Source organism: Lissotriton helveticus, chromosome 6 (assembly GCF_964261635.1).
Source record: "Lissotriton helveticus chromosome 6, aLisHel1.1, whole genome shotgun sequence".
NCBI lineage: Eukaryota > Metazoa > Chordata > Amphibia > Caudata > Salamandridae > Lissotriton > Lissotriton helveticus.
The window spans coordinates 202,340,449-202,367,929 of NC_136067.1; the positions used below are offsets into that span (position 1 = coordinate 202,340,449).

The following is a 27,481-nucleotide window of genomic DNA, read 5'->3' on the forward strand; positions in this document are numbered from 1 at the left end:
CATTAGCCTTACCATTAGGGAGGGAGGCAATCACCTCATCTAATTCTATCAATGTGAAGTCCTCTGTGAGGAATTCCTTGCTCCCATCATCTAATTTAGGTATTGCAAGAGGCTCTAGAAACTCCCCAATGGAGTCAGATGTAGCTCCTTCAGTTGATTGGTAAACTCCCTCATAATGTTTCAAAAACAGCTCACCAATGGAGGTGGTGGTCTTAGCATGTAATTTAGTGATAGGGTCAGTTAGTTGATCTATCCTATTTCTGACCTGCTTTTCTTTGGCTTGCCAGGCCAAGAGCTTCCCTGTGTATTCACTCTCCTCATATATCCTTTGGGCATAGAGATTGCTAGTAGTTTCACCTAAATTATAATAGAAGTCCTTCATCCTGGACTTTGCCTCCTTCAAATTTTGCCCAGTGAGCGTTGATCTCACCCTATAATGTTCTTGGGTTGCCTCAGTGAGTTCGATCTGTAAGTTGGCTTTCTCCTCCTTTCTTGCCTTCTGCTTTGGTATTTCTTTAGATGTGATTATCCCTCGCAAGGTAGCCTTAAATGCGTCCCAGGTAGTGTTTAATGGGGCAATACCTCTATTCTGCAAAAAAAACTGCTCTATATTTCCTTCAACATCTGTACACCATTGTTGGTCTAGAAGGTTTAATTTATTAAAAAACCATCTTCTTAAAGGTCTTACATCTTGTAATCCCAGTTTTACCTCCATATAGAGTGCCGCGTGATCAGAGAAAGCATTTGGTAGATGGACATAATAATGTGGCTCTAAAACGTGGGAAGTAAAAAAAAAATCTAATCTAGATGCGGAATTGTATATAGCTGAATAACATGAATATTCTCGTTTGAGGGGATTAGAGACACGCTAATAATCAATAACATCAAGGTCAAATTTACAGCTTTGAATGGCCATAGCAAGGTTTGTTTTGACGGCGATCTTTTTTTGGAAGAATCCAATAAAGGGTTTTGTAAAAGATTAAAATCACCCCCCCCATATTATAGGCCCGGGAAGTCCAGTTATAGCATTCTTTAACTGTAAAATTGGTAGAGGGTCATCAAGAATAGGTGCATAAATTGTGGCAAAAATTATGTTTGCATTTCTTAATTTGCCATGTGCAACTGCCCATCTACCTCTGGCGTCTGTTAGTGTCCCTTCCAAACTAAAGCCTACATGTTTTCCTATTAAAATACAAACTCCTTGCTGTGCCAGTCCAGCAATTGACGAAATCTTGTGGCCAACCCAGCTCTTGAAAATTTTATCTGACTCAGCCTGAACTTTATAATGAGTCTCATGTAAGTAAACAACGTCTGGAATAAAAAAAATTAGCCAGCATTCAATAGCATTTTTTTCCGAACATTATTAAGACCATTTGCGTTGAAAGAAATAAACTTCAACATACTACTTGTTCCTTAAAAATGTTAAAAACATCTATCAAAAAACAACCAGTAGTAAATGATAAAAGCATCTATCAAAAGCAAAAGCAACCAGTAGTAAATCAATATATTCCCAGAAGTCTTAAACCTCAGCATGTGCAAAAAAGCAATAAGCAGCATAAACATAAACCTCTCTCTGTGCAAATATGCAAAGGAGCAACACAGATGTGTACTAGCAGCAAAAGATATTGAACCAAACTTCCCCTTGTATAGATAGAGAGATAAGCAATATTAAACCTCATCATGTGCAGATGTATATTAAGCAACATGGGTATATATGGAAGCAGCAAATTGTCAGGAAAAAACAGCAGCAGCATTTTTTATGCGAAAGGCAGATAAGTACGTAACCAGCACAATTGTGCAACTGCAGCAGCACATATAGTACTAAACCTTGTGCAAATATGCAAATAAGCAGTGCAATTGAATAATAGCAGCAAGGCAAAGGAGAGAAGAGCGTAAACATATTACTTGGTCTTTAAAGTGACAAGTGCAAGTGCAAAATAGTGAAATTGAAAAGCCTTTTTAAGTATAACATTGTCCGTACCATAGCTGTGTTGAAACAATAGATCTTCAAAATATGAACTCTCTGTTTCCCCCTGCGACACCCCCCTTCACCTCCCTTCCCCCCTTCCCCCCTAGAGTGGACGGTAACCCCCTGTGTCCCACTTCCGTCCTTCTCTGTTATTTCTTCTTTTTGGATGCCATTTCATTGCACCCTTGTGTGCTTCCTGTCTCCACCATGTGTCCGCCAATCGAGAAGTGAAAAACTCAGCTGCAAATTTATGGACCAAGACCTTCAAGGAAAGACTGAGCCTCGTGCAGGATTATAAAGATAAAAAATGTCCCTTTAGTCAACACGTTAAGTTTTGATTGCTGCACTATCATGGCTTGAGCTCCCTTGTTTTTAAAAGCGTCAATCAATTTAACAAAATCCCTGCGTCTATGGGCAGATGCCGCCGACATGTCGGAAAAAATCCGAAAGTTATTTGCCTCCTCCACGTTGAATGATCTCTTGGAAAATGCAGTATTTAGAATTTTCTCTTTCACCCTAAAAGTCTGAAAAGTTGAGCAAAATTGTACGGGGATATTTCAGATTCTTAGGTTTATACGCCGGGACTCTGTGCGCCCTTGTGATCGTTAGATCGCCCTGGAGCTCGGGTATCGCTTTTTTCAAGAGTGACTCTGACCATTTAACTACGTCCTTATCTTCCAGCCCCTCTGGAATGCCTACTAGCCGTAGGTTAAACCTCCTATTGTAGTTTTCAAGGCCCTCCATGTTTTCCGCTAAACGAGCCTTCTCTTTGTTAGACTCTGAAAGAACTTTCTGCATTGCCATTAAGGAGTCCTCTAAAGTCGAGATCTGAGCTTCAGCTTCGGAGACTCTCAAAGGAAGGTTGCTGAGGCACTCCTCCATCTTCGTGAGCCTACTATGTAGCTGGGATATTTCCAGGGCCTGGGAATTCTTAAAATCTCTTAGCTCCTTAAGAATGGTTCCAAACATGTCTTCGATACCATTTACTTTTATGGCATTCGGAAGGGAGGATCAGCCGTCCTCTTGGGAGACCTGAGATGCTTGTGGGCTAAGGTCTTGTCCGGAAGCTTTCGTTGTTCGCTTATGGCTAGTAGTCAGCTGAGCCGGTGGTTGTGGTTGTAGGAGGGGCTGAGGTAGGGTGGCGCAGGGGGAGGCCGTAGTTGTAGATTGTGTTGCTGGAATTGCATCATCTGAGCCTACTGCCGCCCCTTGTGTAGCCACCTCTTGCACTGTTGCTGGTGTCTCTGGCGTTGTGAGGCTATTTATATTCCCTCCGATATTAGAGACAACTCGATCCGGTGTACCATTTCCTCCCTCTTGGTTAATCTCCCCCGCACGGGGGTACTCGACATTTGCTCCTGTTGGAGGAGGGGTTTAGAAAAAAGGGGGTATTGCTTAGGGGTTGATTGACTTTCTGCGCCCTTAGCTATAGATATTTTATCAGCCTTGGCCCCTTTGTCCACCACATTCTCCACCACCACTTTATCCACTTTTTCCGCTTGGCTTATCTCCGGCCCCTTGTCCTTCTTTCCTGCCTCTCCTTTCTCACCGACGGCCAGCATACTTAATTCTGCTGAGAGCTCCGACAAAGAAAGACTCTCTGTGTACCCGTCCTCCTCGCCAGTTCGTCCTCGATGTCTAGGTCTTCTTCAACCTGTTTTCTCAAGACATTATATTTATTTTTTCTGCACAGCTCAGCAGGAGTTTCATTTAGTTTTTGTTTCAGGGCAAACACTAAATGCCACTCCCCGTACTTGGCTGAGGCTTTATACTCTCCGGTGTACCTACATGGTCAGTGTACGAGCAGGGATAGGATAAAACTTCAAGGGCTAATCTAGTTTTACTGGGAATGATGACTATATCCTTTAGTGTCGCTTGGGTTCCGACCTCTACCTCAATGTCGACTAAAGATAATCTTCCATTATCGCTCACTCCTGCTTCCTTAAGCATCTTGTATCTTTGCCCCAGCGGACCTTCCTTTATTTTTGGTCCTCTGCTTTCTTGCAGAATGTGAAACGAGTACAGGTGGTGGGGAGGACGGTGGTAGTCAGTCTACCTGGTCTAATACACTATACCTATTGCTTACTGGAACACCTAGCAAGTACTGGTTACCCCACATACCCTCTCCATAGCTCCTACTCTCATGTTGGATTTGCCGTCCACTGATATTTCCAAAGTGGGCTCAGATGGGAGTATGGGTGGGTGGCGGGTAAAAAATAGCTTAGATCCAGGGATTGAATTGACGATTGGGTGCTTTTGAAAAAACCCCTACAAACATGTTCAACTACCCTACAGTCCTTGAAATTAATGACAATACAATCCCCATCCACATCTTTAGGTCTCTGTCCCACCCAACCCACTCTTCTGGCAAACAAAATTTGACATTGCACGTTCCTTGGTAAAGGTCTATTGTTGTTCAGCCAGTGAATCAATTTGTTTTTTAATTTAATGTATGATTCAGTTCTGTTAGTGTCCAATTTAGGGACCCCAGCTAGAACAACTACGTAGGATGCACTTTCCGGTGGTAGATCAATATGAGGTAAATCAGGCTTAGATTGGTTGGCCTTTAATTGATTCTGTGGATTTCTGCCTGGAGTTTTCATCTTTGCCACTCCCGAATATTGTGGTGCATTAGTTATGTTGTTAACAGCCATTATCAAGTTGTTGTCTGATTGGTCGATGGTTGGTTGATGAGTGGAAATAACCAAGGGGTTTAAGGGGCAATTACTAGGGTACATAGGGTTAGTGGGCGGAGACCCATCTGCAACAGTTATTGCTCGAGTTTGTACAGGGTTCACCATTTTGTCCTTGATATAATCCAGATTCGTCCAAGCTAATTCCTCTATTTTCGATAACCTTTGTTCTATTAGTAACAATCTTCCCTCTAAAGGCTGTAACGAAGATAATATAACAACACTAAATTTCTTCAACAATGATTCTTCAATTGAGGAAGTTATGGGTGAACTATTCACCACATCAAGAGGAATGTTCGCAGGTAGAGACTCTGTCACTATTGTCTCAACAGTATATATATATATATATATATATATATATATATATATATATATATATATATATATATATATATATATATATATATATATATTTATATATATATGAATATATATATATTTTTTTTTTCTGCTGCCAAAAACAAAACTCTTTCCTTTTGTTCATCACTGATGGACAGATTCTCTCAGAAAACACATTTCTTTTTTTTGGAATTGTACTCCACTAACTCGTCCCTTTCCTTGTTATTTCACTTCACAGCTCTTCTCACCACTGAAATCTTGGAAAGATTGGCACTCCAAGTTTGCAATCTCTTCTATGTGGAAGAGGAAAATCTTTGACATAGCAAATCTCAAGACCTGGCTGTTCGAATTGCCTCAGCTCATTCAGTGCCTGGATACCCCCCGGGGTGATTAGCGCGCTATACAAGTGCTAATTGATTGATTGATTGAAATGGAATGAGAGTGAGAAGTTGTAACCCTCAGTTCAACTATTGCCCTCTTGAAGAAGGTCATAATTACATGCATCAGTTAATGTTTTGTTCATAATGGATTATCTAATCTGAAAGACAAAATATATTGTTGCATATTGTTATTGAAGTGGCCTTGAAGCTGTACTCTGAGATTCTGGTTCGAAAATCATGCCAGGTGTTTCATCTTTTTTTCAGAATCTAAATTAGATCAACGTTCCACAGTCCAAGTTGAAATCCTATCTATTAGATGGGATTAAAAGTGGTGGGGTGTAAAGTTCTAAAGTAGGATGACTCACAATTGGGTGTATTTTCTAAAATGGTCGAACTTTGTGAAATGCAAAGCTAATGAAATTCTGTATTTAAAAAAAATAAGTTGGTCTCAGCTCAGAGCCCTCCTTCATGCAACTCTTACCTCGAGTTGTGAATGCCCACCCTCCACACCCAACATTGTTTTGTCCTACCTGGGACATTCTGCATCTGGAAATCATCACAACTGTAAGGCCCGAAAGAATACACCTTAACTCACCTAAAGTAAAGAAACTTTATCTGCTTCATAAAGTTTGGAGTTGTCCAATTTCACAAACTTCATAAGTGAAGTTTTGATTTAACTCTCCATTAATTTAAAATACATTTACAGAGAGCTTGTAGCATTGCCATCAATAATATTTTGGGAACTTAGCAGGGCAGTGTTTAAAATACAAGTACAACTATAGTGAAACAAATAGAACTTAGAAGTCATATTACAGGGAAGTTTGGAAGTTTCCACAATGAATTTCACAATAAAGTTGTGACAAAAGATGGATGGTTGAATTACATTTAATCAAACGCACTGGTCCAAACTGCATGGACTCCAAGCAGGCTCCAACACTGGCATACACCCCTCATAGTTACAGGCAGCTTGTGTGAAAGGTGTTCTGCAAAAGGAGACCTTCATTAGACATCGACCAGCAAGTCAGGTGGGCATTGTAAAGGCTAGGTGATTGTATGAGCCTGAGATTGGTCGGTTTTAGGGGTGGCTGTAATTTGCGTAGTCGCGCTACGCAAAACTCCGTGAAACAGTTAAAAAATCTTTGCAAGCATGCAAAAGTTCAGCGAAAATGCTGAATTGCTTGTTCTGCCTGTTCGCAATGCTTTTTGCCTGTTTGTGAACGCTGTTTGCGTGCTCGGGGAGAACTATCTCGTGAACATGCATTTTGAAAGCACGAACAAACAAATAATTCTGTGAAGCCACAGATCGTGGAATTTTTGGCAATTCCACGTTCTCTGCGGATTGCGAAATTACCCAAATTCCGCAAATTCCGCAAGCGGAACAGAATTTACCACCCAGACCTAGTCTGTTTAAGGCTTGTGGCTTGGCTGAGGATACTAGTTCCATCTCTAGTTAGGGGACCTGCAGATGGGCAGGCAGCAGCACTTCATGAAGCTCTGAGTGGTGGTTTCCTGGTTTACATCTTGCTCTTTGATAACATCTTTCTTTGATGCTGCTTTCATACAATCCATCCATTTGGATGTTACAAAGTCCTTCAGATCTGGAATTGTGGGCATTCTCCACTCTTTCACATACAGTTGGCTCTTTGCATAGAATCCAAAAGGTAGCACCCTGTATGTGGCTAACATGGCTTGGACCAGCATACACGTTTCAGAGGGGTGAATTTTGAAAGCATCAAAGCATGCCATGTATACTAGAAATTGAGAATATTTACTTGCAAAAGGGATTGTTCAGCATTACTACAGATCCAAATAAAAGTCAAGCTTCATGTTATGTAACTGTTCAGTGATTGCCATATTTAAATGTACACTGGGGCTGTATTACACATTATCACTGTTTGCGCCCAGCGCATCTTTCAAAAGGTGTTCTGAGTGCAAACAGTGATAATGCACCCCATTATGGTGTATGGGCTGCCCTGAGGGCAGCTGCGAACTCGTGCTGCCCGGGGGCAGCTCATTCATGTGAAAACATGGAGCAGCCGCAGGCAGCACCAATTTGCTCTTTGCAAGGAGTTTAGAGATCACCCTTACAGGCGGGTGCAGACAAGCGCTACTGCCAGGAGGCACATTGACAGTGCGCCACCTTTCAATTTGGGGACTCTTGGTGCATCTCCTGATGGCTTCTTTGACCAAAATGGTAGTAAGTTTAGGGTTTTGTCTTAAGTTAGTTCTGTGAATCAGGCCCACTGTGCTTAGCAATAACTTATGATTTAAAAAACACCTTCTGCAGAGTTCCTTGTGCATCCAGCTTTCAGGCAGCAATAAAAAGTCAAGATAACTCTTGTGATTATGTTTCTGTTAGAAAGAGAGACCTGAGTTTTGTCTAGTGGCATAAAGTAGTGCAGCGGGTTAATATGCCTGCTGCAAAGAACAATTTTGAGTGGATAGCTGAGTCTATTACTGCTTTTGTCACAGAGATCATTGTGTTACAGCTGTACATAAGATACATCCCTAATATAGAACAGTGACTGTTACAAACTGTCATCCCCAGTCTTTGATTATCTATTCCTAATGTTTCTAAAAAGGGGTAGTTTGGGTAGATATGCATTCTTATTAGTGGACGCATGCGCTAAGGTATAGCGCCGGCTTTAACGCCATTGAACCGCGCGGTCGTTGAACTTCCTGTGCCCGTGGTAGATGACAACTTCTTTTTAAATTAATTCGGACTCTGTGTCATTTTCGGCATCATTTGCGGGACCCCAAACTAACATTTTTTCGACCTTGGGCTCTAACCACCAGTGGGCTTCATCAATCTAGCATGAAGTCGTCCCACTCCTGCCCTCATCCTCTTTAGCCTCTGAAGGTTTACAAGGCTTTACAACCGACCAGAGAACCGACCGCGCAACAATCGTTAACCTCATCTGACCCTGAAACGATATCCGTTAAACATAGGGGTCCATGTTCTCCATCCGGCAGTTTTTAATCACTATTCAATGGACATTGCTTGAACAAAGACCTTATACTACATGCACAAGACTCATACTGACGTGTTCTAATAATCCAACGGTTTCCACCCCAAACTCTTGATCCACGCTAATTGATACTTCATTAGGCCCTGAAGAGAATCCCCAATAACTTGGTGGGATTCGAAACGTGTAGGCCCTGCCACACACTGGTCTGCGAGAGCTGCTGGTTATCTAATGAATCCCTCCTGCAGCCCAACGTTGTACATTACCTTTGATTAATAATTCCAAGAAGTTTTGATTACTTTGTTTTATAGGAATGTACTTGGCAAAAATTAATTAATTTTTTCACTTCATTGGAAAATCTTTGCAGACCGTGGCTTCTTCTTTCTTCTTTCTATGTATTGAAATGTAAATATTGTATTATATGCTGTGTGTTTGTTCTTTAAAAATTTCGAGTGTGTAATGTTTGGCTGTGATATGCATGAAATTTTGAATGATTGATTGATGTATAGTTATAGTCTAATGTCCCATGTGTTCTTTCTTATAAGAATTTCTTTTTTGTATGATAAATTGAAGAATTTGTTTGAAATATTCATGTGATAATTTGCTAAAATAAAAAGCTATTAATTAGCAATTCCCTTTCTGGAATTTCTCTTCTAGTTTAGGATGTCTATTTGTTTACTCCAATTCACCCATATCAGTACTGGCAATCCTGTTCGTTTTATAATTATTTAGGCTCAGCCTTACTGATTAGAGCCATCCCTTAGTTGTTTCTTGTTGTTCTTATTAGTAAAGGCAACCTTTACCAATGCTTTAAAACAAATAAAATGTATGTGATGGTGGCTCTGGAGAGATAAGAGGTACTTTTGTCCAGTGGTAGTGAGGGAATCTGAGGAGGAGGGATTCGCAGTGACGGCCAGATGCGGGTAGGTCCCTCTCTTGGAGGACCTCCAGTTGAGTGCTTTCTCCCTCGCCATCTTGTGAGTATTCTGGACGTCATTATTGGGGCCAATAAACCCGCCCTTCTAGGTGTTTTTCAGAAGATATATCACACATTACCTTGTTTTTTCATGTTTTCACTACCGCACAAGTCCAGACTGTAGTGGACGGGACCTTCATTATACATACCCATACCATCCCCTCTAGAGCAGATGAGGATCCCCTGGTCCTGATGAAATGCCAAGATCTCACTGGACGATCTAGGGCATGAAAAATGTCGACCACATTCACCCCACACATATCACCCTGAGCTCAAGTGGGTATAATTACCCCTCTTCAGCCATGACTTTTCAGTCTGTTGTTTTTTACTCATAGCATAGGAACCCAGTGAATAACATTTTTGGGGGGATTCCCATAGTTATTTTTAAACCATACTATTTCTCTTCCCATCTATACTCACTGCACATAAGCCCGACCACCATGCTTTAGTTTCACATCTGCAGCCAGAGAAGACCTCCAGCAAAGAGCCCCCCTTCTGGGGCCCATGGGCATTGCACTGCTGGCCCAATGAGGAGCTGCCTGATGATGAAGCATGACATCCTTCGGGGTGTGTGAGAGCTCTTGCTCCTATTTGGAGCTATTCTATCTTCAACTTTTCTTCACCCTACGTACACCAGGTAACAACAAATGTACCCTCTTCCTATCCTTCCCCCCTCCCCCTTAGGAACTGCATACTCTTGCTACTGTCACAATCTGAGGAGGAGGTCATGCGGATGCCAAAACTGATGGTCGCACCGGACACACCAGCACTAAAGCCGGCCCTGGTTGATGCTAACATGCACATCTCAGCAGATCTCTACATTTCTCCCTCCATTCAACCATGCCAGCTCAGGCACACAGCTTCTCATAAGATATATCTGATTATACAACAAATTACAGTACCTAGCTAAACACACTATAATCATAAGAAATGCAATAAAGGGACTTACAGAGATATTCAAAGCTGCAAGTGTACGGAAAAACCAACAATTACAAGTCTGTGTCCCTCACACCTCATCATCCACCAGACTGCTATGGGCTGTGTCCCATAACAAGATAACCGCACATCGGTGGGCAATGCACACAACATGGAAACACTTCCCATATGCGGTCACAAAACAAAGGCAACACCCTTCCAATCAAACCTCATCCTATATGGCATAGCAGGCTGCCAATGTACCTAAGTGCTTCAGGGCAATCATTAGGGGTAGTAAGCACTATGCAAATTCTGCAATACAATACAATATTTAAATTTTTTGCATCATTAAGATTTGCTTTGATCCTATTACAATCTATATTTCTATCACACTTTAGAATTACTAAATAAAATGTGCTTCATTTGTTTATTTATTTATTTATTTATTTTTCAAATTTTTTGAGTGCGCTGTTACCCGGAGGTGTCCTGGAGCTGACTGGCTGACATTAGTGCGTGAGATCTGAGAAATTAGTTTGTAAAAATCCAGGTCTTTAAAGCTCTTCTAAATGATAGAAGGTCAGGCATCTGTCTGAGGTTTAGCGGCAGTGCGTTCCACGCTTTCGCAGGGCCCAAGGAAAAGCTCCTACCCCCCCAACAAGCTTTCCTAACTCTATGGACTACCACCAGTCTCTGCTCGCCTGACCTGAGGGATCTTACCGGTCTGTACCAGTGAAAGAGCAAAGTCATGCAGTGGAGGCCAAGGCCATTGAGTGCCTTGAAGACCACACACAGTGATTTAAAGATTATTCTTTTGTGAACTGGTAGCCAATGTAGCTTCACCAGGTCCCGTGCAGCCGAGGCGAGTTTGGGTGTGCCTGTAATCAGACGAGCAGCTGCGTTTTGTAGAATTTGGAGTTTGTTTAGAATTCCCTGTTGCGCATTCAGCAGAAGGCTGTTGCAATAGTCCAACCGGGACATCACCAAACCTGTGACCACTGTCTTCTTGTGCTCATCCGCAAGAACCGGCAAGACTTTCCGGATGGTTTTTAGCACATAGTGTGTAGTTGAGGAAAAGGCATTTATTTGAGGCCTGAAGGATAGAGAGCCATCCATCAGAATGCCCAGGTTTTTTACCTTCGTGACCGGTGATGGGGGGGTCCCCATTTCCTCTGGCCACCAGCGTGGGGACCAGAAGTTGTCTCTGGAACCGAACAGCATAACTTCAGTTTTTGCTGAATTCAATTTGAGGCAGTTTTCTGCCATCCAGTTGCTAACCTCATGCATGCAACCTCTGAACCTATCTGCTGTGCTCTCAGTTTCCCCCGGTAGCAGTGACACCACTATCTGTGTGTCATCTGCGTATGATGTTAAGTTGAAGCCAAAGGATCTAATCTAAGCATGGGCGTAAAATCCGTTCCGCTCGCGGATTTTGCGGATTTTCGGCAAATTCGCAATCCGCGAACTCTCGCGAACTTGCCGAAAATTCGTAAAATCCGTGCGAAGCGGATTTTTTGCTTGGTCGCACTAGAATACTATACAATTTCGCGGGAGTAAACACTTGCGAACACGTAGATGCGGCGGGCAGCGACAATCTCTCAATTGCGAGACTGCAAAATTTGCAATTTCGCACAAGAAATCCACCAGCAGGCAGCATAAACCTTGAAAATTATGATTTTTATCAGAATAACTCCTCAGGTTGACATTTGCCTGCACTTTTTCTTTGCAAGGAGTCCATTTTGGGGGGGGGTGGGAGGAAGGAAGTGCCCCACAGTCTCAAACTTCCTGTTCCTGTCCAGCAGGCTCCTCCCAGTGCTTTCTTCATGTGCTGGTCACTTTGATTTGGATCTTGACCTGGAAGGGTTACTTTTTGTGGATGCTGCTGGATATTTGGATTTTTGCAAAACTGAAAGCACTCAGCAGGTGAAAAAGTTCAATCTTATCATTAGTAACCTTTCCCTGTAGTGCTTCCTGAGGGGCCCCTTCAGAGTTCATTTGCCTACTTGCAACTATTCTATGACCCTGCTCTGACCCTCACAGCAGGCTCAGAGAATAGCTACAAGTATACAACAAAGGTCCTGTTAAAAAAATTACACTGCAACAGAAAGCAATTACAGACAAAACTGAAAGCACTCAGCAGGTGCAAAAGTTCAATCTTATCATTAGTAACCATTCCCTGTAGTGCTTCCTGAGGGGCCCCTTCAGAGTTCAGTTGCCTACTTGCAACTATTCTATGACCCTGCTCTGACCCTCACAGCAGGCTCAGAGAATAGCTACAAGTATGCCACAAAGGTCCTGTGAAAAAATATTGCACCGCAACAGAAAGCAAATTACAGATAAGGAAGCAGGTGCCAGCCAGACTGGAAGTTTACATTCAGTGACACATTAATCAACCCCAAATTAATTCATGTCAGTTGAAGCAGGGCAGGTGTGCTTGCTTTTTTTCACCCCCATAATCTACAGTGATAAACCAACCAGAGGGTGGCAGTGATGTACCAGAGGGTGGCATGGGTGTACCAGAGGGTGGCAGTGGTGAAACAGAGGGTGCTGTGAACCTGTGATGATGAACCAGACGTAGAAACAACATAGTCGCGGCCGTTGCGAGCCGACAAGTAAGTTCGCAATTGCAAACTGGTACACAACCCTCGCGAACTGGCAGAAACCCTTGCGAACACAAAAAAAAATAAAAAATCTGCAAATTCGCGAGAGTTCGCGGATTTTGTGGAATGCGAATCCGTAAATACGCAAGTTCGCGGATTGCCAATTCGCAAAATCCGCCCATGCTTAATCTAATCACTGGCGCCAGGGTAGAAACGTACACGTTAAAAAGAGTTGGACTCAGGGAGGACACCTGAGGAACTCCGCAGGGGAGCACAAAAGGTTCGGATTCAAAGGCCCCTAAAGCCACTTTCTGAGTCCTGCCGGAAAGGAAGGCATGCAACATTTTAAGTGCCTCTCCTTGAATCCCACAGGCCCTCAGCCGGTCCACCAATAACTTGTGGTGGACCGTGTCAAAGGCCGCAGACAGGTCCAGCAGGATCAAGGCAGCTCTGCCCCCTGCATCCATCACCGTTCTTATGTTCTCTACTGATTTAGTCAGTGCGGATTCGGTGCTGTGCCCCGCCCGGAATCCATGCTGTGAGGGATCTAGACGTTGACCTGCCCTCAGGAAGGCACTCAGCTGTGTGTTTAAAATACCCTCCATGATTTTTGCTGGAAGGTGTAGCCTGGCAATGGGCCGAAAGTTATTCAGATCAGTCATATCTAGGTTGGGTCTCTTGAGTAATGGTAATATGGAGGCTTGTTTTCATCGTGCATCGTGAGGGAAATTCCCCGTTGTCCAGCATGGCATTGAACAATGGGGTAAGACCTGCGGCCATGGACGCGGGGGCTAATTTAGCCACCGTGGCTGGGCAGGGGTCCGACGGGGAGCCTGATTTTATCCTTAGTAATCTGTTCCCGACCTCCTCCTCATTGATGGTGGTGAAGTTAAGTAGCGTCACTTTGTTACTGTTTATTTCAGGGTCGGTTTCTGGGGTTCCGATCTTAACTTGCTTGTCTAGCGGGAGGAAAATCTTTTCCACCTTTTCCCGGAAGAACTTGGCCAGGTCTTCGCATAATTCGCGACTTGGGGGAATCTCCGCTGGTTTGGGGGCCACCAGGGATGATACTGCCTGAAATAGTTCCTTGGGGGAGTTACTTGCTTCCTTGATGCGTTTGGTAAAATAGGCATATTTCGCCTTTTGGATCGTGTGTTTGTACCCTCTCAGCTCAGCGTTAAGTAGTTTTCTGTCCTCCTCTCTGTAATTTTTCCGCCAAGATCTTTCAAGTTTTTTGCAGAGTATTTTATAGTCCCTAATTTGCTCCGAGAACCAGGGGGCTGAAGGACTTGAACGTGTACAGTGATATGTTTTTGGGGGAGCTAAGTGTAGGCAAGCTGCCTCCAGCCAATTCGTATAATTGGTGGCAGCTTCCTCCACCACTACTGGGGGGGGCACCATTGAGGTTCTCAACAGATTCTCCAGTGCCTTCCCTTCTATGCTTTTCCACTTCCTGATTACTCTGGGTGGGTTTTTGACCTTGTTCGGTCTGGTAGGGGGGACTAGGCTAATATCAAAGTGGATAGCCGCATGGTCCGACCAGGACACCTGGCGAACACCAGTCATCTCTAGGTAGGGATGGTTAGAGAAAATCCCATCTAGAGTATGTCCTGCCCTGTGGGTCGAGTCACTGACCAATTGATTTAGTTCTAACCCATGCAACAATTCAATGAGATCCAGAGTATCTGGGTCAGAGTCACTCTCCAGATGAAAATTAAAGTCACCTAGCAGAGTGAAAGTGTTGGCGCATACCGCTTCTTCTAACAGGTTAGTGAGTCCTGTGAGAAAAGGGGTTTTGGGTACAGGGGGCCTGGACATGAGACAGCCTTTGAGGGTTTGATGGTTAGATAGAGTGAAGTTAAAATCAAGCGCTTCAAATAGGTCGGTGGTGCCGGGCTGGAAGGACCCTCTAACCGATTTGTGATAGATTATGGCCAGCCCTCCGCCTCTACTCTTTTCTCTGTTTTGGACAAAGCACTCATAATCGGGGGGTGGCTTTAACAATATCTGGGCCTGAGGCAGCGTCTGTCCAGGATTCCGTTATGAACTTCGGTTTCCTGTATTAGATCCGCCAGTTCAATGCTGTGTTTCACCAGCGATCTGGCGTTAAGTAGCAGACATTTTACAGCTTTCACAGCTGCTGATATATGTTCACATATGTCTACAGTTCTTTTACAGGTATTTCCATTTTGTGAATTAGAAAGAAATTGATATACTAAAATATTTATTTTCACACTCGGCCACATGATTATTAATTTACAGCATTTGCCACATAATCCATCTCTGCTGTATAATCTGCTGAATTTAGGACAAACAAAATCTGTTTCTAACTCAAACGGATCAAAAGTTACTGAAAATGTGGCAACATATGCTACCCCACAGAAAGAACTTACTTTGCAAATTGTGAGGATCACCTATCAGTTCCTTATCGCTGATTTGGAGGTAGAACTGGTACTAATGAAGTGAAACGTTTGGCCAGACACTGCAAACATGTAAAAAAAATGACAAAATAATTAATACTATTACCAAATGGGTTCATTAAGTTGCATAATTTGTGTTTCCATCCCGCATAATGTAGTCAACATTACCTCATAATTTGGGCCTCCCGTGCTCCATAATTCCTTGGGCCTGCCTATACACCAGCGTGACTGTAACATAGTTCACTTTAAAAAATCCTCTCAATTTGCAGTCGGAGAAAAAAAAGTATTAGAAATCTACAGGTTCAAAAGAATAAGAAGCAATTTGTCATAAGACTTAGACTGACATTTCAACTCTATCATGTAGCAAATGTAACTAAATGAAGAGGGCGTTTTTATTGCATGTTTACTTTCTGAACTCCAGCGTGTTTTTTCCAAGTAGACAATGCATTCAAATTCGTTTTTTATAAATACTATGCCAGCTGCCTTGGTCATTAAGGAGGCCAAAGATTAATACTGGCTGGCCCAGCCCTCAAATGCCCCGTCCCTGGCTTAGACTCTGCAAATACCCAGTTTTAGCTGGCCACAATGATGGGGGAGTCAGTACTCTAATTTACTGGTCTTTTACCTTTATGCTACTGTGGTCCCTCACTTAGGGCCAGATGTAGGAAGCCTAATACCGGTCGGTAATGGCGGAAATTATCAAATTTCGGCCGTTACCGACCGGTATTAGGCTTTTCTGATGTAGGGGCCTAATCTAAGGATTCGGTAATTTAAGGAATCGGTAAATTACCGAATTCTTAAATACCGATTCGGTAAATTACCGAATTCTTAATGTAGGGAGCACTTAAATGAGTGCTTTTCCCATGTTAGGATTCGTTATTTACCACCAACTACAAGTTGGTTGTAAATAACGAAAAACCCCAAAAAAGCAATTTCATGCAAATGATTTCAGTGCCATGTAGCAGACATACATGCCCTTAGGGCATGTATGTTTGCCACATGTGCACCAATATACAATTAGGGGTGCAACAGGGTGTCAAAGTGACACCCTGCCACACTTCAATGTTTTCCCCCTTTTACCGAATCGGTATTTACCGATTCGGTAATTCCCATTCATTCCTATGGCCCTCCAGGCCCATAGGAATGAATGGGGAATACCGAATCGGTAAATATCGATTCGGTAATTACCGAATCTTAACGATTCGGTAATACTTACAGAATTTTTCCCTACATAGCATTTATCGATTCTAAAATACCGAATCGGTAAAATTCGGTATTTTACAATCGGTAAATGTCCCTCACCTACATCTGACCCCTAATCATTACTGGAATCTAGAGAACCTCACTGAATCATTATTGGAACCCGGTGACTCAAATTTAGTAGTTACTGGCAGCTGGGAAACCTGGTCTACACAGTTTCGATGATTTCAACTACATGGATTAGATACAAAAATTATTAAATATTTTGTTTTATTCCTAGATATAAAAAATCAAAATTATAATGGGAAGGACTATGCTACTGATTGTCCATAATATTTTGATTAGCCTACAATTTAAAATTCCTTCATACTTACCAAATGTTTTCAGATTTGCATTTTGCTTCTTTTAGTTATTTACACTTTATTAATCTGTTGATAATATATGAAAGCTGTCGGGGACCCCCTAATTAACATTTCTTCTACTTCCTTCAAGGGATAGTTGAGGTACAACAGACAGCAGTAACAGCTAATAAGTGAACAGATTCTCTTTCAATCACTTCATTCGATTGTTAAGTGTGACAAACAACAGAAGCTGATGAGACAAAGACCTGGGAGAGGGAGAATGAAAACAGACTTTGCCTGCCATAGTTCACAGTCACTCTGTTGTCGTCCTCATAATGGTCCTTGGCGATGAAAAAAGCCTTATCAAGGTTGACTTGCAGAACAAATGCTTGCAGTCTATTTTAAGCAGTCAGGCAAGCCCAGAGGCTGTCTGCCTAGAGGCTCTGGAAATATTTGCATCCTCATACACAGAGCAGTGTGAGCACTATATGGCTTTCTCTCCCTGGCCCCCACCCACCCTGAACCAGAACAGCAGGCACGCAGAGGGCATCGGGGGAACACACACACTGCTTAAGGGAGGTAGGTAGATTTGGAAGGGACAAGGAATGAGGTACAAGCATGAGGGTCAGTTGGGACTGTTTGTATGTGTACTTGTGCATATGTGTGCCCTCTATGTATTCACAGATGCATGTTTGCATGTGCCTGATTATATATATGTGTGTATTTAAGAGACAGGGAGAAGAATGAGAGCACATATATGTATGTATGTCATTGTGTCTGAGAGTATGTGTGATGCAGTTTTTGTTTGAATGTGGTCAAGAGTGTATTAATGTATGCCCACATTTGTGTATGTTTGTGTGTGTTCATGTGTGCTCACGTGTGTGTGGCTTTGTGTGTGAGGGTGTTGTTATGAAGGAGAAACGTTGACTATGCAAGCTTTCCTCATCACATTGGCATGGTCTGACACTCCCCGGCTTATATGGTCTTCCCAGTCATAATGGTGTTTATTCCAAACGTTTTGTGACCTTCTCTGGCATTGTGCAGCCGCCCATAACAGATTAAAGTCAGCTCTTCTGTTCAGCATCAGATAGATTGCTCTTTTGGAATTGGTCAAGTACTCAAAGAGAGGACTCTTATTGAACGAATCATTTCTTGGTGGACATAGCTAATCCAAATATACTTCCCAGGCTTCCAGTTTCCAATTTTTCAGAAATATGATGTTCCCTTTCCTTGAAATATGCTTTGACGATATAGAGTTGTCATAGAGTCCAAGGCCCACGAAACATACATGGTGGACGTCTGTTTGCCATATCTAGAGCTCTCTCATGTGCCGTAACTCCATTTCATACCTGCCCAATTAAGTCCATTAATCATTCAAGTTAAAATATTTTCTCAGACGCCGCTTGGCATAGACCTCCTAGGTGCCCAGCCCATGCTCTGACTAAATCTTTTATCAGGTCTCTACACTCTGCACGTGCATTGGACTTCAGTCCAGTATTTATCTGAATATCTACTACTGCACAGAAGAAAAAGTAGCATTGCTTCCCCACTTTCATACATCTGAGTAAACATAGTAAAATGCGGCTTTGAGATCACTACGCATACACCTTTTGATGAAAGATCTGGCCCATGAATCGTAGAGGGCATGAGGATGGGGATAGGGGCATGGAATCAGATGATGGGAGGCGGGGGCATTGGGGAAGGATAGAAACAGCACGCTAACCATACTGGGCATGAAGAAGGACCAGTGGCAGCATTAATTATCCTCTCGAAAGGTATTGCTTGCTGGCTCGTTTGATGGCGGGTGGCAGAGGGATATTACTTACACACATGTGGTAATTATTCACCCCATTGGTGCCACACTCCATAACTGCCACTCCATAACCAGGTGCCAACAGTCACTGCACAATTTAGAGAGGGTGGGGCACCCTTGTAGCTTAGGCTTGGAAATCATTGGTTCTTTTATTGGGGTCGGAATATGGTCCCATGGGTCATAAGTAGTACTATAATATGTACGACTGTGAAATATTCATTTCGATGAAATCATAACAATGCATTATTGAACGTAACATCTCAAAATTATGTGTACCTTTCCTAGCCATTTTTAGCCCGAAAATTGAAAATTCAAGATACTTGCGGAGTGCACAATTTGCATGGTCTACCTGGTCTCCTGGGAGGTCTAGCAGGAATTGTTGCAGCATTGCTTGGAGCTAAACCAGGGTGAGAATTTTTTGATTCATATGAGAAATTATGTTTAAATGGGCATTCTGCTCAACTTAATGTGTCACAAAGTGAGAATCGATGGGGGTTAGGGATGTTTGGGAATCTCGCCATTGTATTATATTATTTTATGTGTTGAAATATGAATCGATCGTTTGTCACTTTCTCAGGAAGAATTGGGTACAGGAGCTTCATGTGCATAATTGTAATGCATACATTTTATTACCCTTAAGACATTATGGTCCATATTTACTCAATTTTCACGCAGTGTAATGCAGGAAGGGTTCTCGCTGCAGTGCCTTGTGTGAAAGGAAAAGAGCTGAAATGTACCAAATATGATGCACTTCTGCTCTCTTTCGTTTGTGCAATTGACGGAAGCCTAGCACCAATGCAGGCACCCTTGTGAGGGTGCCTGCATTGTCATCAGGGTAATATTTGTGCAGAAATGTATCCGTTCCTGCACACACAAAACCTATCCTACAAGGCACATTTTTCTTTTTATGTGTGCTCCAGAATGCAGAAAAAGGAAGTAAGATGTATTTTTCCTGTTATGCCAAGGTCTGGTAGGTGCACCATTTTGGTGCAAATCGAGGTTTATAGCCTTTAGTGAGTCTGGTTTTACACAAAAATTCATGTGTTGATGCACGGGAATGCTCATGCTCCACCCATGTAATACCTCCCTGATACAAGGTAACACAAGGCAGTGCAATACATTGCGTCACTTTGCGGATGAAAAGTGACCCAAGGCCACACAAATATTGATGTGTTTAGCTTGGTAAATGTCATTTAAGCACTTGCGTTGCCCTGCGTTACAAGGGACAATGCAATTGCTTAATAAATCTGATTCTAGAAATAATGCGGATTAGTCTAGTGGGAAACATTATTCTTGACATATGAGTCTGAATAATTCCCATAAAACTCTACCACTGATTTTCTTGAAGTTAAAATTAATAAATCAAATATTACGTGTTCAACACTTTTGGATAATATCTTCTTCTCAGAAATAATTGCTTTTCAGGGTGCTAAATTCATGAATTCACTCCCATATTACAAAGGTTTCACATTTATGGCCCACTTAGGATCCTCCTGGGAAAGTCCTATGGCTGACTCTGGCCATTAGAGCTTTCCAAACGACTCGAACTCCGGTGCTCCGAGCAACCGAGTACGATGCAATGCGTAGAGAAAAAAGGTAGGTCACGGAAAAGGGTGCCCCCTGTCGTGGGGACGCCTCAGTGCCCACAGCACCGTACATGCATGTGTATCCCAGTGACCGATTTGTAAGGCTGAGTGTGACGGGGCCCCCTACGGCCCCCCAAAGCACATCTTTGGCAACCACGATATCTCATCAGGAGCGAGTCTATCTAACTGACAGACGCGCTTATCGTACTTGCTCGCTAAGAAATCGGCCCCATTGCGCAAGGCATGGTTGACATGTATGAGTCGATTGGAGCTTGAGGCTATATACGCATCATACTTGCTCGCTCGTACAGTGGTACGCGTCGTTCGGAAAAAGGGGCAGCAAGTTGAGCTCACTCTTGACGGATGCGGTCCATAGCCCTTCCGAGCAAGATCGTAATGGGGCCCTTAGGCGGGACATTCCTAACAACAGAAACATCTAATAAGGGGATTGTGTGGATTTTGACAACATGCTATCATTCACAATCAAGTTTGTATTTTTGAAAGCAGTATCAAATACCATCATTCATTACTAAGTTTATCTGTTTGAAATGTTAATGTACAGCCTTCAAATGTTTATCTTTGAAGCAAAGGTACTTGTAGAAAAGAGCTCAGCCAGTGTGTAAAATTACTCAACAATTTTCTGAGTTTGTGACTTTGGTCTGTGGAGATCAGAGTGTTAGGAATTGATGGAGAGAGGCCACAATCTTCATGGGAGCTGTGACAGAGCTCCCACAATGATCAACCAACTTGAATCAGTTAGGTAATGGTTTTTGTGTGAGGACCTTCTGAATCCTCCTTGGCAGGGTGTTTCAAGCGCATGGCCCTCCTCAAAGAAACTGCATTTGATTTTATGTTACACTCGTCAAATGCCAATGAAGTTAAGAGGTGCAGCATTCAAATGGTCCAAACCAAGTTAATAAAAAGGGTAAAAGTCATAAAAATGAAGACATTCAGATAAACAGGTCGAAGATTATAAAGGCAACATAAAAAAATCCTTCATGAAAGCATTGGAAAAAGTCAATGTTAACTTAGGCAAAATATAAAAATGTTAACAGGCAAAAAAACTGGGGTATTACAAATTGGACAGCATGGCCAAGAAATCTGCTGTGTCCAACACATCTGCACCTGTCAAATCACCAAACCTACATAGATTCTCAGTGCTGACATTAATTTATTACCTCAAATTAGTTCCAGAAGGCTTTGGAGGGACAGTGAGGTTGCAGGTTAGCTGTGTCATGGAAAAGTGGCATCACTTATGTGCTTTATGGCTACAGACTCCTATGTCCATATCACCTTACTAAGAAGCAGATAACAAATATCCACCATGTGGTGGGTACTTTTACCATGCATGTTGAGAATATTTAGACAAATTATACTCTGGAAATACCACAGTTTGCTTTGTGATCCTAAAACAAGTACTACCAGTGAAAATGAAGTGGGAGGAGCTATCTTTGGGAGCCCATGGGAAGCCAACCCTACTAGACCCAGGCCACTGAGAGCACAACCTAGACATAACATCAGAGGAGATCAAGACCGCATTATATGAACTAGCAGCGGGTAAAGCAGTAGGTCCAGATGGGCTACCATTAGAAGTTTATAGGGCTCTTGAAGAGGAAATCCTTCCTATGTTGGTAGACCTTTTTAATGGAATAATCTGCTCTGGAATGATCCCTGACACATGGAAACAAACCAATATCGTAATATTTCATAAGAAGGGTAAACCTGAGGAAAACCCTGGCTCGTATCGGCCAATATCATTGATAAATTCAGATGCAAAACTCTATTCGAAAGTATGGGCCAAAAGACTAGGGAGGGTAATTGGTCAACTTGTCTCACCCTGGCAGCATGGGTTTGTCCCGGGAAGGGGTACAACAGAACACATCGCGCGAGCAATCTCGCTGTTTGACTCAAATGCTGCTACAGGAGGAGATATGGCCATGATCCTTTTAGATGCCGAAAAGGCCTTTGACCGTGTAGTTTGGGATTTTATGTGGGAGGCTTTAGCTAGAAGGGGTTTTGGAGAAAAATGTAGAAATGCAATTAAAGCTATGTATAGAGATCCAGTAGCCAGAATTAACGCAATGGGTCTGCAGTCGGAAGAAGTGGTGATTAGGAGAGGAACTCGACAGGGATGTCCCTGTTCCCCGATACTTTTTTCTCTCTTCATCGACCCTTTTATCAGGAAAATCCTCGCTTCTGATAACATATCCCCAGTCATAACTAATGGTTATAGCACTAAACTATTGGCATATGCGGATGACTTGGCAATCACCACCACGGATCCGCAAACGGCAATGATTGAACTAACTCAGCTTGCGCATGAGTTTGGATTATGTTCTGGCTATAGGCTTAATACGGAAAAAACAATAATAATTGGTACAAAAAACATCCATAAAAGAGATCCAAGATATGTGGATTCCGCAGTTTACCTTGGGGTAAGAATCAATGCTAATGTTGGGAAAATTATTGAGGAAAATTACCTGCCTCTACTTACCTCAATAGATATAGAACTCAGAAGAATAGATGTCTTACATTTATCCTTGATTGGGAGGGTGAACGTATTGAAAATGTCAATGTTTCCGAAATTGTTGTATTTATTCCGTGCCATACCTTTACTAGTAGAAGAGGGTCTGCTAAAAAAAATGGAAGCAGTTTTTGTAAAATTCGTGTGGCAGTATGGGAAAATCCGGAGATCACTAGCTCGACTTTCTGCACCATTGGAGGAAGGAGGGCTATCTGCACCCAATTTGAGGTTGTACCACTGGGCTTGTTTACTGCTGCAAATGAATCTTCTGTTGAAAAATGATACTTTAGTAACTCCACCTGGCTTTTATAGAATTCCCTCAATATATGAAGTATTAGTAGGAGAAAGGGCTTGGGGGCTCTTAACACGAGAAATTAATGTTTCATACTTTAAAAGGAGTAAAAGCAAAGTAATGCTAAGCGTATGGGGTACTTGGAAGGCGATATTGAAATTTTTGAAAATTCCGAAGATCAATGGTATGATTGACTTATGGAGCTCAAAACCCTTCTCTCATCTTGGAGAGAATAGAAATAGCAGTTCATGGAAGGCGCTGGGTATCAGATATTTGGGGGATGTTATGTGTGGGGATGATTTTCTGGGGTTTGATATTTTACAACAGAAATTCGGTATTCCGGCCACCCATTGGCTCCTGTATAATCAAGTCAAGCAAACGATCAAATCACTCAGACCGAGATTAGTATTACAGGAGATAAATCCTCTTATAAAGTATGTAATAAATGGTGGCAAGAAGATCAAAGTAGGGTATAGTTATCTTTTGAAGGCGCTGGGTGATGATATTGCACAGATAGAGTCTGCTTGGGCTCAAAGAATAGGGGATCCAAATGTAGACATAGATTATGCGCTCGCACTGAACAAAAAGGTATTAAGAGCAACTAATTTAAAAGCGCAGCATTACAAGATGGTCTTCAATTTGTATTATACCCCTGCAAAGCTGTTTCAATGGGGTTTAAGAGACAACGATAAATGCCCGAGGTGCAATCAAGGCCCGGCGGATCTACTGCATATTTTTTACTCTTGTCAGAATCTCACACCTGTTTTAACAGAAATGGAACATTTTTTATCGGGGCTGCTAGAGCTTCAAATATCTCTATCCCCAATTACTGTTTTACTTGGTAGGGATGAAAACTTAGCAATTGGACACGAAGCTGAAGCATTTATTTTTCTATCCGTAGCTGTTTTTAGAATCTTAATTGCCGCGGCCTGGAAAGACCCGATTGCGCCCTCTTTTCAGATGTGGCTAACCAGGCTGCTGGGGATCCATAATATAGAGGAATGCCTATATAGCTTTAAGGGTAAAAGGAGGAAAGAGTATGGTAAAAGGATTTGGGCTCCTCTTAGGAACTGGAGAGAACTAAGATGAATAGATCGGGAGTTGATGGGAGAACGATCCCCCTGCATTATTTGGACTGTAACATTCTCGCGAACTTTTGCTGCTCTTTTGCTGATTGTTGAGATTTTTTACATATTAACTGTCTGATTTTATCACATGCAATATAGTTTAAGTCCATATGTGTAAATGTCTGATAGTATTCAGTTGGTATTTGTAATTTTGTGTTATATTCCGATCCATCTCAATAAAAATATTTTTTAAAAAAAAGGAAAAAGTCAATGTTAACTTAGGCAAAATATAAAAATGTTAACAGGCAAAAAAACTGGGGTATTACAAATTGGACAGCATGGCCAAGAAATCTGCTGTGTCCAACACATCTGCACCGGTCAAATCACCAAACCTACATAGATTCTCAGTGCTGACATTAATTTATTACCTCAAATTAGTTCCAGAAGGCTTTGGAGGGACAGTGAGGTTGCAGGTTAGCTGTGTCATGGAAAAGTGGCATCACTTATGTGCTTTATGGCTACAGACTCCTATGTCCATATCACCTTACTAAGAAGCAGATAACAAATATCCACCATGTGGTGGGTACTTTTACCATGCATGTTGAGAATATTTAGACAAATTATACTCTGGAAATACCACAGTTTGCTTTGTGATCCTAAAACAAGTACTACCAGTGAAAATGAAGTGGGAGGAGCTATCTTTGGGAGCCCATGGGAAGCCAACCCTACTAGACCCAGGCCACTGTGAGCACAACCTTCCTAAGCATTCTATATACACCAGGGGATGACTGAGGTGGACAGATTGGACAACTACCACTTTTTGGAGATGTCGCTATACTACCCCATTAAAATGACACTCCATGAGCATTAGGTGTAATTGGCCAGGACCTGTGAACCTGTGGATGACTCCCCAGAGAATGCAGCTGGATATAATTTGACATTTGGTTTAGCTAAAACCCTACAGTGTTTGAATTACACCAGCCTTTTCCTGGAGATAGAAAATCTTACATCGGCCAATCCTGAAAGGAGCTTCATAAGGTTGGATAGTTTGATCAAGAAGTCTGATCATAGACCCAAGCTGCCCACTGAGATGTTGTGAGTAGAAGAAATTACTTGTATTTGCTAAGGTTGTGTTTTTTGAGCTAAGAGCTGGAAATGTGCTCCAGTCCTCCAGTGGTTCCTTTGGCAGCAACATGCAAAGTTTTCCACTAGTTGTTGTAGTAGTCCTTCCTTGAACATCAGTCCTAAAATCATTGCCTGTGTCCCAAGATGCCTGTCGACGTTATATAAACATTAACAAGCAAGACACAGTACAAACCTGGCTCAAGTACATGATTCTTGACAGTTTCAAACCCCAATTTTTGCCGAATGGCAAATCACTTGGATTTACGATGGTCACCAAATTTGCCAAAAACACAAAGACAGCCTGGTTGCATCTCTCTCTTCTAAAGAAAGTAAAACTGTTTATTTCAGAAAGCGCCCTCAGAACAGCTGTTCAAGTCCTTGTACTCCCGCATCTGGATGATCGTAATGCCATACTCTATCGCCCCCCCCAGCCTTCACACTGGCACACCTGATGGGTATCTTAGACACTGCAACTTGTCTCATCCAGGGCCTGAAGAAATATGATGACACCACCCAAGTCTAATGGAACTCCATTGCCTCTTCCTGCTATCTGCACCATCTTCAAAATGAGCTGCATCATTAATAAAGTCACCACACTAGCACCCCCACTTATCTTGCAGACAAGCTCACCTTCTCTGGTCGTTCTCACCACACCTGCAGACAGAATAGATCTAGACTGCAGACTAAGTAGTCTAGTAAAGAAAAAGAAAAACGAGACAATAGGCCTTTTACATCTATGCACAGATAATCTGGACCCCATATCCATCAAGACTGCCCAAATGATGCTCCAAATTAGGAAAGAGTTGAAGATTTACCTCTTTAAAGAGCACCACATCGCAATGCATTAACTGTGTGTGAATTAGCTTCCTATTCTACTATTCCTTTTCTGCTGCCTTTTGGCTAGGTTTGTGCAATAGAAATACCATGTACATGCATAGATCTATACATATATTAACCTAAATGAAACAGTCATCCTTTCCCTCTCACAAACCTATTAGTGCCATGAATGTATTCTGCAAATTACATATTACATATTCTCCTTGTCATTTGATATTGTTGTGTTTTGTTCCATGACCTTATTATATTATGCTTTCAAATACTACATCAAATTAGTGATTTTATTCCTCCAGCAGGCAGAAAGCCTGTCATCAGCAGCTACTGAGCAAACAATGGGGTCAATTAGGATGGCGGACGAATCGCCACCGCCATGCAGGCGGTGGCGATCCGTCTGCCATCCTTGCCTGTCCGCCACCTATTTTCCCCCCGCCATATTACAATGGCGGGGGGACCGTGGCGGAGGGGAAGACCGTCCGACGCTTTTCCGCGACCGCGGTGGAAAAGGTCTAATATGGTGGCTGTGTCTATCAGGCACCGCCAGCCATATTAGGATGGCCGGATGCAGATGCCTTTCTGTGGCGGCAATGCCGCCACGGAAAGGCATACGGGCTTTGCTTTGGGGGCCTGTTACGGGCCCCTAGGGTGAAGGGGGCGATGGGGGGTGCACATGGGGGTATCCATGGTACCCCCTTGCGTTTCACAGTAAAACATGGCAGGCATCACGCGGTGCCTGTCATTTTGCGCTGTGAAACGCACAACATGCATTTTTTACATTGAGGCGGACGGTGCTTTCAGCACCGTCGGCCGCAATGTTAAAAATGCAGGATGCACCCGCCACTGTGGCGGGTGCATCCTAATTCGGGGCACGGTACCTCTGCCCTTGTGGCGGACGGTCCCTGCCCCAGACAGGATGGGGGACGAACTTTGTCCGTCCGCCATCCTAATCGACCCCCTAGTTAGGAGAACTGTGGTCAGAAAGGATGTTTCTCTTACTGTACAAATACAAATATTAGGATATTGGGAGATAAAAAAATGCTTGGTATCTCTTTTCAGTAAGCCTGCAGTTCCTCCCTTCCTAGCTGGACTCCGTTTTTTTGTAGTTTCTACAGTAGTGCTAAAGTATCAATAATTCTTCTAATATTTGTTAGTGTTTTAGTTTGCACATGTTGTGTTTCAGGTATTGCCTTTTTCTAATTGCTCTAATCAAGAGATGTCCCTATATCTTTTTCTCATTCAATAAATTATTTAACAACTCTCTTCGGCCATGAGCTTTGCTTAAAGAGGTTAGACATTAACTTCCTTAGTCTGGGGGGTACATTTATCATTTAGTCTAAGTTGGCAACATCCTTCTAGCTGCTTCCTTGATTATGAGATTCAGAGCCTAATATTGAATTTTTAAGTAACAAAATGCTTTCTTGCTCCATTAGCGTCAAAAGATTTT

General features: G+C 42.5%; 1 protein-coding gene across 1 annotated transcript in view; it reads left to right on the top strand.

Moving 5' to 3' along the window:
- RHAG (Rh associated glycoprotein) overlaps positions 1-27,481 on the top strand; it is a 260,401-nt gene that overhangs the window by 215,618 nt on the left and 17,302 nt on the right. The window contains exon 7 of the mRNA XM_078647599.1: positions 18,895-19,016. Coding sequence (XP_078503725.1) covers positions 18,895-19,016 — 122 coding nt within the window. The remainder of the gene's footprint in view (positions 1-18,894; positions 19,017-27,481) is intronic.